Source organism: Bombina bombina, chromosome 2 (genome assembly GCF_027579735.1).
Source record: "Bombina bombina isolate aBomBom1 chromosome 2, aBomBom1.pri, whole genome shotgun sequence".
Lineage (NCBI taxonomy): Eukaryota > Metazoa > Chordata > Amphibia > Anura > Bombinatoridae > Bombina > Bombina bombina.
The window spans coordinates 523,585,204-523,598,998 of NC_069500.1; the positions used below are offsets into that span (position 1 = coordinate 523,585,204).

Sequence of the window (13,795 nt, forward strand, 5' to 3'; positions counted from 1 at the left end):
GTTGACGGCTTGATAAGTAGGCCTCTATATATTTAATGCATAATCTTTCTGAATAACTTCTCTTAGTAATAAATTCATATAACCTTATTACTCCAATAAACTCAGTCAGATAGCTTATGGCTATAATCAGAGCTTCCAAGCATCCTGCAGTTTGGTAGCTTGGTCCTATGGTGCCTTCATCCCCTGGATTAAGAATTAATAAATACTGGAAGGTAACACCTATAGTTGCATCATAGAACTCTCCCTATAACTCCATCCCTGATTGGTCTATAAAACCTCTTGTCAGTCTCCAGGTTTTATAGAACCCTTTCCTCTCATTGCTCCATATTTCCTCTCCCACTGACTCTCCCTTTTGCTATATATTATTACAAACTGTAACTTCTATTGGTTCGTGTATATATATATATATATATATATATATATATATATATATATATATATAATTGTATATTTTTGTTACTATTGCTACATCGCTTCCTCTGTGTTCTATACTTTTTTCGATCTGTTTCTGAAGGTTATTCAAACAATCAGGGTGAGAGATGCAGACAGTGAAAGTGGTGTTTTCAGTTTTCAAAGTCCAGGTCCAGTTACTGATGGAAACTTCACTCTTCGAGATAATAAAGGTGTGTTTTTTAACTCATTCATATAATTGTATATCTCTGAATGTATTCTACACTTGCTTTTTTCTGTCTCCATTCTGTCTTCACTTCATCTGCCATTCTTTCTCAGTCCATAAATCTTAATTTAGCTTTTACTTTTTTCTCTCACATTTTTAACGTCTCTCAGTCCCTTGTTTTCATACATTTACTCTTACAGATGGAAGTGCATCACTTGTGGTAAAACAGAGTGGCTTTTGGAAATCTCGGAAAGACAGCTTCCTTATACCTATTGCGATAGTAGACAGTGGAGATCCGCCACTGAGTAGTACAGACACCCTAACTATCTCTCTGTGTCACTGTGAAACGGGAGGAGCCGTTCTGACCTGTCATATGACAACAGGGTCAGCAGCTGGACTTAGCACACCTGCTCTGCTAGCGATCCTGGCCTGCGCACTGAGCCTTCTTGGTAATAATCTCATTTACTTTTTTATTGCTAGCATCTGCCTACTATCACTAATAGCTTTTAACTAACACTAGTATCCCATCTTATTACCACTCATCATACTGCCATTGATGATACCATTTCAGAAGCGTCTATCAATTTCAGAAGCGTCTATGAATCATGCCCAATAAATTATGACTGCACATCGGTGCTTAGAGGCTGATAAACATAAGCTCTGGATGGCACTAAGCATTTCCTACTGATATAGGTCTAGATTACGAGTAGAGTGCTAATTTAACGTGCGCCCGTAAAGGGCAAATTTGCCCATATACAGGCGCACGTTAAATAACCAGCCATTACTTTGAGCTCAAGTTCATTAACCAGAGGTCAGACCTCTGGTTAATGAAATAAATGCCCCCCAATTTCCTCCAAAATAAAGTGTAGTGTTCATTTTGTTACATATGGGAACTGTGTTGAAACTGTAAATATATATTTATATGCTTATATACATATATATTTATGTGTTAATATGTGTATATACACTTATAAACAAATAAATATATGTATATATATATATTCATATACATATATATTTTAAATATGCTGTCCAACTCTGCGCAACTTACCCCCTTCGCTGCGATAGGGTCTATGCCTTGTCTATTGGCATTTGAACGAAGCTCCTATTTGAGCCTAAGGAAGCGTGCTCTCGTGAGCGCAAAACTTCCATGCAATGCAAACGTGAGGTCGCGTTCACATTGTGCTTAACTAGTAATACCAGCCCACATTTGGGTGTGCTGGTATCACGAGTGGAGTGCAAATATCGTGCTCGCAAAAGCGCATTTTCACGCTCCACTCATAATCTAGGCCATTGGGGCCTATCTATCAAGCCCCGTCGGAGCTTGAGGGCCCGTGTTCTGGCGAGTCTTCAGACTCGCCAGAAACACAAGTTATGGAGCAGCGGTTTAAATACTGCTGCTCCATAACCCTGTCCACCTGCTCTGATGAGGCAGACAGGAATCGCCGGAATTCAACCCGATCGAGTACGATCGGATTGATTGACACCTCCCTGCTGGAGTCTTTAGGGGGCGGCGTTGCAGCAGCAGCTCTTGTGAGCTGCTGGTGCAATGCTGAATATGGAGAGTATATTGATCTCCGCATTCAGCGATGTCTGTCGGACCTGATCCACACTGTCATAAATAGGCCTCTTAGTCTCTTATTCCAAATTATCAGACAATTTACTATTTCTCTTTTTTATTATTCCAAAGCTAAAAACTGACAATTCAATAAAAAAAATGTGTCTGCTACATAAATAATTGTACAGTGTGCAAGGGAGTTTTGCTTCTATGTTTTGGAAGTGCATAAAAAAATGATAAGAAACATGTATAGCACATCCTTTTCAAGTACGTTTTCAAAAAGATTTTTGGAGGCCTTCAAAGCAGCAACAAATTTGTGGAAAGATCAGAAATAAAATACTGCAGTTAAAGAGACACTAAAGTCAAAATTAAAAGTTCATGATTCAGATAGAGAATATACTGTAGATTTATGAGACTTTCCAATTTTCTTCCATGATCAATTTTTGCAGTCTTTTAAAATTCACACTTTTTGAGATACCAGCTCCTACTGAGCATGTGAACAAGTTTACAGCATATGTCACATGATACAGGGGGGGGGGCAAATGGAGAAAAAAAGTAAATTTGTCAGAATTTTTTTTACAGATTTTTTAAATTCAGAGTAAGTGTTTCTGCTTTGTCTTTGTATTATGCACTTGATACTTAGGCAATTTTATTGTAGTTAATGGTCCTTTAATTCAGTATTAATGATGACTGCATAAGGTGTCAGGTTTTATCTCAGAGCCAATATTGAATTACATGACTTGTCCAGTTACTAATTTCAGATATGTTTAATTAACATTTTAATTAATATTTTAAAGGTCTATTAAATATAGAAGAATTGCATAATCAGCAAATGCATAAGACAATGCAATTGCGTGTACTTTGCATTTCAAATTAGTAGTAGATTTTTTTCTGAGAAATTTCCTAACATTTCCCTCCCCCTGTATCATGTGACAGCAATGAGCCTATCTATCTATCTATCTATCTATATATATATATATATATATATATATATATATATATACAGTATATATATGTATAGACACACACACAGAGTATACAGTATGTATATATATACTGGTCTGTATATATATATATATATATATGTGTGTGTGTGTGTGTGTTCAGTAGGAGCTAGTGTCTCAAAAGGTGTGCATATAAAAAGAGACTTTGCATAATTTCATAATAGAAGTAAATTGGATTTTACATGCTCTATCTGAATCTGACTTTAGTGTCCTTTAAATGTTTATTATAATTAACATATTTACATCTCTGAGCACTTAATTGCAATCAAATATGAACATAAAGATGATTGGATTTAAATCTGTACTAATTTCATAGTGTGCTGCAAACTTTATTTTTAACTTTTTATTAAACAAAAAACAATTTGGTTTCTTAACAGGAGAACTGAGCATGTGCATAACAAAAGCCAAAAATGCCAATAGGAACAAGCAAAGGTTAATAGATTCAAGTTGACAAATTGTATTAGGCAAAAACCTGACATGCAGCCAAATATATGTTTTCTTACTGATTGGAATAGTGATTTTGTGTGGTTGATGGGCATTTTGGAAAGAGTGCAAACTCAAAACACCCAGCCAAAGCACATGTGATGTACTTAGCATGGGAACTCACACTGATAGTGGTGGAGCCCATAATTCTACATCACAGTACCATTAAAGGGAGAGTATGCACCAAAATTTGTATTTTTAAAAACTAACACCTTTACTGTCCATTCTCCAGCTTTGCTCAACCTACATTGTTACATTAATATACTTTATAACATTTAAACCTCTAAATTTCTGTCTGTTTCTAAGCCACTACAGACAACCTCTTATCACATGCATTTTTTAGCTTTTCACAAGACACTACTAGTTTATGTGTGCCATTTAGATAACATTGTGCTCACTCCCGTGGACTAATTGGCTAAAATGCAATTTAATGGATGAAAACTAAATAGCTTGCCCCTGACATAAGGGGGCTGTCTGCAGAAATCAGATTAGATACAAGGTAATCACAAAAGGGAATGGGTAATAAAGGGATTTTTTTTTAACAATAACATTTTTGGAGTAGACTGTCCCATTAATTATCATTAACCTCAGGTTCTGTAGAACAAACACCAGTTTGACCAGATATTAACCCCTTTACTACCGGGACTTTCCAAGAAGAACTTACCGGAGAATTTTTGTATTTTTTCTTTCGCTCCAAACAGAAATAAAGCCTTGTTTTTTTTATTTACCTGTCAAAACTATATTTCTTTCCTATGGCATGGAGAGTCCACAACGTCATCCCAATTATTAGTGGGATATTCCACTCCTGGCCAGCAGGAGGAGGCAAAGAGCACCCAGCAAAGCTGTGAAGTGTAACTTCCCTTACACATAATTCCCAGTCATTCTCTTTGCTTTTGTCAATGGAGGATGTGTGAAGATGGTGTCTGAAGATATTTATTCCTTTTATGGGTACTTTTCCCTGCAAGCAAGGATTAGGGGTAATGCTGTCTCTTTAGTAAGAGTAATGGTAGCTTTTAGCAGTTAGAATGCGGCAAGGTGGTCTTTGCTTTATTTCTAACATTATTGCTACCCCTTCATAGAAAGCCATGGATGGTTACTCTGCTTTGTCTTTTTCTGAAGGTCCCTGATAGAGAGTCGAGTGTCTATCACATCTAAGAAGCTGTTCCTGCCCTGCAGCTGGATCCACAGGTAAGTGCATTTGCCTTCTAGGTACGGAAGGATAGCACTTTGGAGGTTAATTCCTCTAGTGGATCGTCATATGGGACATGTTATGACCTTTAAGGGTTAAAAGTTGGGCAGTCTGGCAGGCACTGATTAAATTAAATGTTAAGGGGTTTAATTTTCCCCTTTTTTATTAGAGAGACTGGCTGAAGAATTAATTAGGCTCTTTAGCATGATGTTACTATGGAGTGTGAGAAATTTATTTTTTGAGATTCGGACCTATATAGTGCAGAGGACTGAGACTACAATAGGAGGTGTTTTAAGCTCTGTCATTAGTGTTTTATCTGGTCAGACAGAAACGCATGGTTTTTCAGTGGTGCAGTTTCTTTTCTAAGTCCGATCACGTGACCTCCGCTCTTCCATGTGTAATTGGGGACCATTTCAGCTATGGACACTGACCAACAGTCTGTTTCTCTGGATAAATGTTTATTATTATGTTTAGAGGCCCAAATTGTTTTGCCTATGCAATTTTGTTCCTCGTGTTTAGCTAAGACTCTAAATTTTAAAGATCAATTACTCCCTTTTGAGCCAATTGTCTCTCAGGATAATGCTGTTCAGGATATGCCACAGCTTTCTTCTCAAACGTCCCAAGCTTTAGTGGTTTCACATACAGTGCCCTACAGTTCCTCTTAACCTCCTGGGGGTGTTTATTTGCCAGGAGATTTTGCTGCACAAATAACTTCTGCGGTATCTGCAGCTTTATCTGCTTTCCCTACTGCGGGTAAGCATAAGAGGAAATCTAAAAATATTTCTGCTGGTAAGGTTTCTGACCCCTCTAAATCTGTGTTGGTTAACCTTTCCCAAATTTCTGAGGAGGAGGATACTTCAGACTCTGACATGATGGGGGAAATTTCTTCAGAATCTGAAGAAGTTAATTTTAGATTTAAGCTTGAACATCTCCAGTTACTACTCAAGGAGGTTTTAGCTACTTTAGATGACTCTGAACCTTCAGTTGCTGTCAATCCTAAAAAGTCTACTAAATTTAATAAAGTTTATGATTCTCCCTCTCCTGTGGATGTTTTCCTGTCCCAGACAAGATGTCTGAAATTATAGCTCAGGAATGGGATAAGCCAGGGGTTTCTTTTTCCCCTTCCCCTGTTTTTAAAAAGATGTTTTCTGTTGCGGACTCCATTCCTGACTTATGGAGCAATGTGCCTAAAGTAGAAGGAGCTATCTCTACTCCAGCTAAAAGAACTGCCATTTCTATAGAGGATAGTTGTTCCTTTAAGGATCCCATGGATAAGTAGCTAGAGGCTTACTTAAAATAGATGTGCATCCATCAAGGATTACAGTGGCAACCTGCGGCAAGTATTACTACGGTTGCGGGAGCAGCATCTTATTGGTGCAATGCTTTGTCTGGTCTGATATCAGAAGAAAAAAAAAAAAAAGTCCAATAGGTTGGAAAGGATAACAGGCTGCACTGTAGGTTAGAGGTAAAAAACAAAACTTTATTGGATATTGGTTAAAATTTAAAAGCACACATCACATCTCTCTGACGCGTTTCCTGCTAAAAAAAAAAAGCACTTCATCAGGGATAGCAGCTGATTCCCTGTTCAACCCTTTATACACGTAAATCATTTAACCCCTTCAGTACCTAAACACATTTAAAATACAAGTTGACATATGATGTATACTAGGTACACCGTAAGCGATAAACAGAGGGGGTATATTATTACCGTATAAAGTGTAACATTTACATGTTCTAAATAAAAACATGAGTATTTAAAAATTTTGAAAAAACATATGTACAATTCTAATTGTCTAATAAGGAGAAATTTAGATATTACGTGGGAACCTAACATCACTACAGTGTATTTAAAATACTACTAAAGTTACATATTTGAGACCAGATTTATGTAAGCTATAGTTCTGGGTATTAATATAAATGTAACTGAAAGTGCCTTTTCTCACTATGTCTATACAGATTGACGGGCATAATTTAAGTAAATATAAAGTAAAAGCCCTAATAAACCATATAAATACAATAATAGCGGCAATACAGATTTTTTTACAAATTATAATACCCATCAGATTATTAACATTAATCAAGGTAAACTGACCTAAACTTAAGCATGTGTAGAAAGTGTACCAAAAAAATATATATATATATGGTTAGCCCTCAAAGAGAAGTAAGCAATATCACATTCTTAACATTCGTATGTATATATATCAGGGGTGTCCAAACTTTGCTCTCCAGAGGTTTTGGAACTACATTTCCGATGATGCTCAGCCAGCATTTTATCTAGCTGAGCATCATGGGAAATGTAGTTCCAAAACCTCTGGAGAGCAAAGTTTGGACATCCCTGATATATATAATCACTTTTATCGATGTTCCGATCACGATACAAATGTAAAAATATATATAGAAAAAGCCCATTGTTACTAATATGCCAGGTTACTTACGTGATACAAAACAACTTCTTAGAAAACTTGAGGGCTTTAAATTGGATGACTCATGTCTTTTTCTTACAATAGATGTAGTTTCGTTATATTCTTGCATCCCCCACAGTCAAGGGCTTTATTAGCTTTAGAAGAAACCTTGAAGTTTTATACAAATTTTGATGTTGTCTTTATTAGCTATCTGGTTGATGTGGTTAATTTTCTACTGACCCACAATTATTTTGTTTTTGAGGGCAAGATGTATTTACAGCATAGAGGTACAGCCATGGGGGCGAAATTCGCCCCCTCATATGCTAATATATATCTTAGCTACTTTGAATTGTTTAAAATATTTGGAGACCTTAATAGCTTTAAGGGCAACATAAAATTCTACACTAGATTCATCGATGATGTGTTGATAATTTGGCAGGGGGATGTTTCACAAATTGAAGAGTTTGTTAAATCATTAAACAACAATAGTATGAATTTAAAATTTACCTATAGCTGGAATAAAGAAAGTACTAGCTTTCTAGATCTAATGATTAAAGTGGAAGGAAAGGATCAGACAGTAGCAATGGAGGCATTTAGGAAGGAAATTGCCGGAAATACCATTCTGAGAGCAGAATCTAATCATCCCAAACATCTAAAGATGGCCATTCCAAAAGGCCAGTTTTTGAGGCTACGTAGGAACTGTAGTAACATTAAGGATTATGATAAGCATGCAGATCTCCTCAAAACACGTCTTGTAAAGAGAGGCTATAATAAGAATCTTTTACAAACTACTCAAGAGAATGTTAGATCTATGGATAGAGATAATCTACTTCAAGATAAAGCTAAAACTAAAACTAAGAGCTCAGATGGGAGTATTGTTTTCTCCACACAGTATAATAAACAGTTTAACAAAATATGTAATCTAGTTAAGAGGTATTTACCAATTTTGGAAAAAGAACCTACATTAACAAACATATCGAGCAATGGTGTTAGATTTGTCTCAAGAAGTGCTAAGACATTAGGCCAGTATGTAAATAGAAATTTCTCCGAACCGGTTACTCATCCTACTACCAGGACAGAAAGCTAGCTTAGAACTAGGAGAGGGACGTTTAAATGCAGAGTTCGACCCTGTAAGTCCTGTCAATATGTCAAACCAGGGGAGATTTTCATGTCCCACATTACTAAAGGTGAGTTTAGAATTTATCAACATTTTACTTGCCAGTCAGACTATGTGGTCTACTTGATCTCTTGCAAACTGTGTGGCTGCCAATATACAGGGAGAACCATAAGACCTATAAAAGATCGCATACGCGAACACTTATTATCATTGGAAGCATTGGAGCCTAAAACTCCGGTGGCCAAACACTTTGCAAGACATCCAGCAGGCCAATCATATACCAAAACAATGGTTGATCAAATATTATCCCTCTTCCAATTCCAGATAATAGATAGAATTCCAAAACGAACTACAGGGGGAGATAGACTTGCTAAGCTTAATAGAAAAGAGGCTTTTTGGATCTTTAAACTTGAGACAGGCTATCCGAAAAGGAATGAATAAAATTTGGGACCTAAAATTATATACTGGTATTTAGGTTTAATTACATAACTTTAATGACAATCTGTCTGTCAAGGGTCACTTTTTCTATATATATTTTTACATTTGTATCGTGATCGGAACATCGTTAAAAGTGATTATATATATATATATATATACATACGAATGTTAAGAATGTGATATTGCTTACTTCTCTTTGAGGGCTAACCATATATATATATATATATATATATATATATATATATATATATGGTTTTTTGGTACACTTTCTAGACATGCTTAATTCTAGGTCAGTTTACCTTGATTAATGTTAATAATCTGGTATTATAATTTGTAAAAATTCTGTATTGCCGCTATTATTGTATTTATATGGTTTATTAGAGCTTTGTGGTATACCTTTAACTATAACCCCTCCTATTTGGTCTCCACCCTATATAAGGACTACCTGTAACACTCATTTACTGCCTGATTATTGAAGTCTTAGCTACTCTGGTGTAGCTTTCCTTATCTCAGGTCTCCTATTGCTTGTATCCTGTGCAAGGTGGTTTACTTTGTTTACTCTAGCTACGTCTTGAATCTCTTATGCTCAAATCGTTACTTTTTCATTACCGACTTTGGATCATTCAACGGCCGGATCTACTTTTTCACCGCTACCCGGAAGTAAGCCGCATTCACACACGCTGCCTCTCCAAACACGGATCTTCCAATGCGGTAACAGAAATATCACGGTCCTCAAGGTGGTAACGTATACGAACAATGCTAAAGCCTTTAAACTTCTTACCTGCTTGTCTTTGTTACCATACTGAATTATTGGGCATCTCCTATTACCTGCAACATCCAATATGAACAAACATTGTATGTCTGTGGAATGTCTGAACTTGTAAATATTTTAGGCTGTGTGTGATTGCGTGAAGTAAGAAGAATCATTTGTTTCTACCAATTCAGATTCTGAGCTTGTCAGTATTTCTTTTTCATCTGTGGCCTCCGGTTATATATATATATCTTGAACATAAGATATATATTATATTAAATATTCCTTATATTTATTAACACTTAAGTCAGTAGTTAATATACAAATTCATCATATATTAAATGTCTCATATTGTTTAATCAGGCTACATAGAAGTTGTTTTCTGATTACTACAAAAAAGAGCAACAAGCTCTAATTTTAGAGCTAACCTTTATAACCAATGTGCAAATACTTGTTTACTTAAATACAAAGCTCAGAATACCACATAATAATCAGGCCCAAAAAACCGAATTTTGAATTAATTAAACATTATGGATCCTAATGAAATAAAAAAGGAGTTTAATAATGTTTACCTTAAACTTGATTATTTAGCAAGAGCTGTGACAGAAGTACAGACTGAAAATGCTGCACTGAAAACTATAGTTAAAGATTTTGTTACACAAAAGCCTCATGACCCACCTGAACCTCATATTAATTATCCACAACCTTTTTCAGGGAAACGTTCTGAGTTCAGGGAATTTAAGAATGCCTGTAATTTGTTATTTTCTATAAGACCTAAGACTTATCATACTGAGCGGATTAAAGTTTGTACCACAATATCTTTCCTACAAGGTGAACCCAGGACTTGGGCTAATAGGTTTTTTGAAAACAATAACAATATCCTGGATTCATTACAAGATTTTTTTTTTGCTTTAACTAGTCTATATCAAGACTCAAATTCTCAAATAAATGCTGAAATGAGATTGAGGTCTTTAAAACAAGGTAAGAGAAATGTGGAGGATTATACCACTGAGTTTCAGATGTGGGCAGAGGACTCTCAGTGGAATGAAATCAGTTTGAAAAATCAATATCGTTTAGGTGTATCTGAAACACTCAAAGATGAACTTTCACGTCTTGAGATCCCAGATACCCTTGATGGTCTTATTAAATTAAGTACATCTTTAGATCGTCGTTTGAGAGAAAGGAGGGCAGAAAAGGCCTCTAATGATACCTCATATAGAAGACCTTACCAAGTCACAACAAGTCATGACAAAACTCATGGCAGTGCTACCCCTATGGAGATTGGTGTACTTAGAGGACCTCTGCCACCAGAGGAAAAAATTAGAAGGAGGTTGGAAAATCTCTGTTTATATTGTGCTCAAAAAGAACATGTAGTATCTACTTGTCCTTTGTTGAAAAAACAAAAGAATGGTAAGAAAAAAACCAGTGACTTTATTTTCAGCATAGCTAATGATACACACATGACTTTGTCTATTTCTTTACAGTGGGACCAGAAAAATATCCAAACCAAGGCATTAATTGATTCAGGAGCATCCGGAAATTACATTGATTCCACTTATGTAAATAAAAATCAAATTCCTACTATTTGTAAACAAAATCCTGTATCTATTAAGCTGATAGATGGTTCATTAATAGAACAAGGACCTATTACACATCATACTATTCCCCTGCTTGTAACATCATTGCAGGGACACACTGAATATTTATCTTTTGATCTCATAACCATACATCAGCATACTCTCATCCTAGGCTATCCTTGGTTGAAGAAACACAACCCTCACATAAATTGGGTTTCAAATAAGGTAACATTAGATTCTGCTTTTTGTTCCCAAACTTGTTATCCACATCAAACCATAGCGTCACTTGATATTGGTTTACCCTCGTGTTATCAGGATTTGGCAGATGTATTTAATTTAAAAGAGGCAGAAAACCTTCCACCTCATAGGGAGTTTGACTGTCCTATCGATATAATACCTGGTTCCAAAATCCCTCATGGTAAGATCTATCCCCTCTCTCAAGAGGAACTCCAGTATATAAGAAACTACTTAGACGAAAATTTACGTAAGGGATTTATTTCACACTCCACATCCCCTGCAGCTGCAGGTATGTTTCTAGTAAGAAACAAGGATGGTACCATAAGACCTATTATTGATTATAGAGCATTAAATAACATCACAATAAAAAACAGATACCCGTTACCTTTAATACCTGAACTTTTGGAACGTCTAACTGGTGCAACTATTTACACCAAATTAGATTTAAAGGGAGCTTATAATTTGATTAGAATTAAAGAAGGTCACGAATGGAAAACGGCATTCAGGACCAGATATGGCCTTTTCCAATATAATGTAATGCCTTTTGGTCTGAGTAATGCTCCGGCAACTTTTCAGTTTTTTATAAATGAGATCTTTCGTGACCTGATAGACGTTTGTGTCATAATATACCTTGACGACATATTAATTTATTCTAGAACACCTCATGAGCATGAAAAACATGTACGCTGGGTATTAACTCGTTTAAAAGAACACAAACTATATGCTAAACTGGAAAAATGTTCCTTTCATGTCACAGAAATAAAATTCTTGGGTTACATCATCAGTCCCAACAAAATTCAAATGGATCCGGAGAAGGTATCAGCAATTCTAAATTGGCCTACTCCTACTTCCACAAAATCTGTACAACGATTCATTGGTTTTGCGAATTTTTATAGGAAGTTTATAAAAAATTTCTCTTCAATCGTTAAACCATTAACAACACTCACTAGTGAAAAACAAAGATTTAAGTGGACCGAATCCGCTAGTCTTGCCTTTAAGAAATTGAAAGAAAATTTTACTACAGCTCCCATTCTAGTTATGCCAGATTTTGATTCAGAATTTATCCTTGAAGTAGATGCATCCGACTCAGGTATCGGTGCAGTTTTATCACAACAAGATAAGAACAACACTGAGATTCATCCTATTGCTTTCTATTCAAAAATGTTAACTAGTGCTGAGAAAAACTATAGCATAGGAGATAAAGAACTTCTAGCTATAAAACGTGCTCTAGATCATTGGAGACATTTATTAGAAGGTTCTAAGCTACCTTTTAAGATTTATACTGACCATAAAAATCTTGAATTTCTAAAAACAAGTAAGACCTTGTCTGCAAGACAAGCAAGATGGTCTATATTTTTTGATCGTTTCGATTTTCTCTTAACCTACAGACCAGGACATTTAAATACCAAAGCCGATGCCCTCTCTAGATTACATGAACAAGACACTCATAATCAAATTTACCAAATCATTCCAAAAGAAAAAATTATAGGTTTATTAACACCTTTAGAAGAGGAGATCTTAAAAGAATTAAAACATGAACCACCACATGGAATAGACTGTCAAAAAGATTCCAAGACTGGTCTTTTCTATCATAATTCTAAACTATATATCCCCAAACAAATTAGATCTTCTATTCTTAAACAAACCCATGACGGGACACTAGCAGGCCATCCAGGTATTTCTAAAACTATAGACCTAACCAGGAGAAATTATTGGTGGCCACTCATGGATACCTATATTACAAACTATGTAAAACATTGTGATACCTGTGCCAGAAACAAGTTAACACACAAAAGACCATCAGGTCTTTTATCTCCTCTGCCTATTCCTGACAAACCCTGGAGTACCATATCAATGGACTTTATTGTCGAGTTACCTGAATCCCACCATTACAATACTATTTTAGTTGTCATTGATCATTTAACAAGACTGGCTCATTACATTCCCCTAAAAGGTCTCCCTACAGCTTTCACTACAGCTCACGTTTTCCTAAACAACATAGTTCGCTTACATGGACTGCCCAAAGTTATAATAACTGATCGTGGTACACAGTTTACCTCTAATTTTTGGAGATCCCTATGTAAGTTAATCAAAATTGATTCTAGATACTCGACTGCTTTTCACCCTCAGACAAATGGCCTTACAGAACGACTCAACCAAACCCTTGAACAATATCTTCGTTGTTATATATCTCATCTGCAGGATGACTGGTCATCCTATTTACCTTTGGCTGAATTCTGTTATAACAATACTACTTCTACATCTACTAAACTATCCCCATTCTTCGTTACTTATGGATATCATCCTACTACTATTTCATTGTCCTCTCAACAAGTGAACTCTCCCTCAGCATTGGATTTCGCAACTACCCTACAAGAAAGACTTAACATCCTGAAAAAACATCTTTCGGAAGCTAAAGATTA

At 35.8% G+C, this 13,795-nt stretch overlaps 1 protein-coding gene across 1 annotated transcript in view; it reads left to right on the forward strand.

Moving 5' to 3' along the window:
* CDH24 (cadherin 24) overlaps positions 1–13,795 on the forward strand; it is a 118,439-nt gene that overhangs the window by 91,892 nt on the left and 12,752 nt on the right. The window contains exons 9-10 of the mRNA XM_053702302.1: positions 515–623; positions 817–1,065. Coding sequence (XP_053558277.1) covers positions 515–623; positions 817–1,065 — 358 coding nt within the window. The remainder of the gene's footprint in view (positions 1–514; positions 624–816; positions 1,066–13,795) is intronic.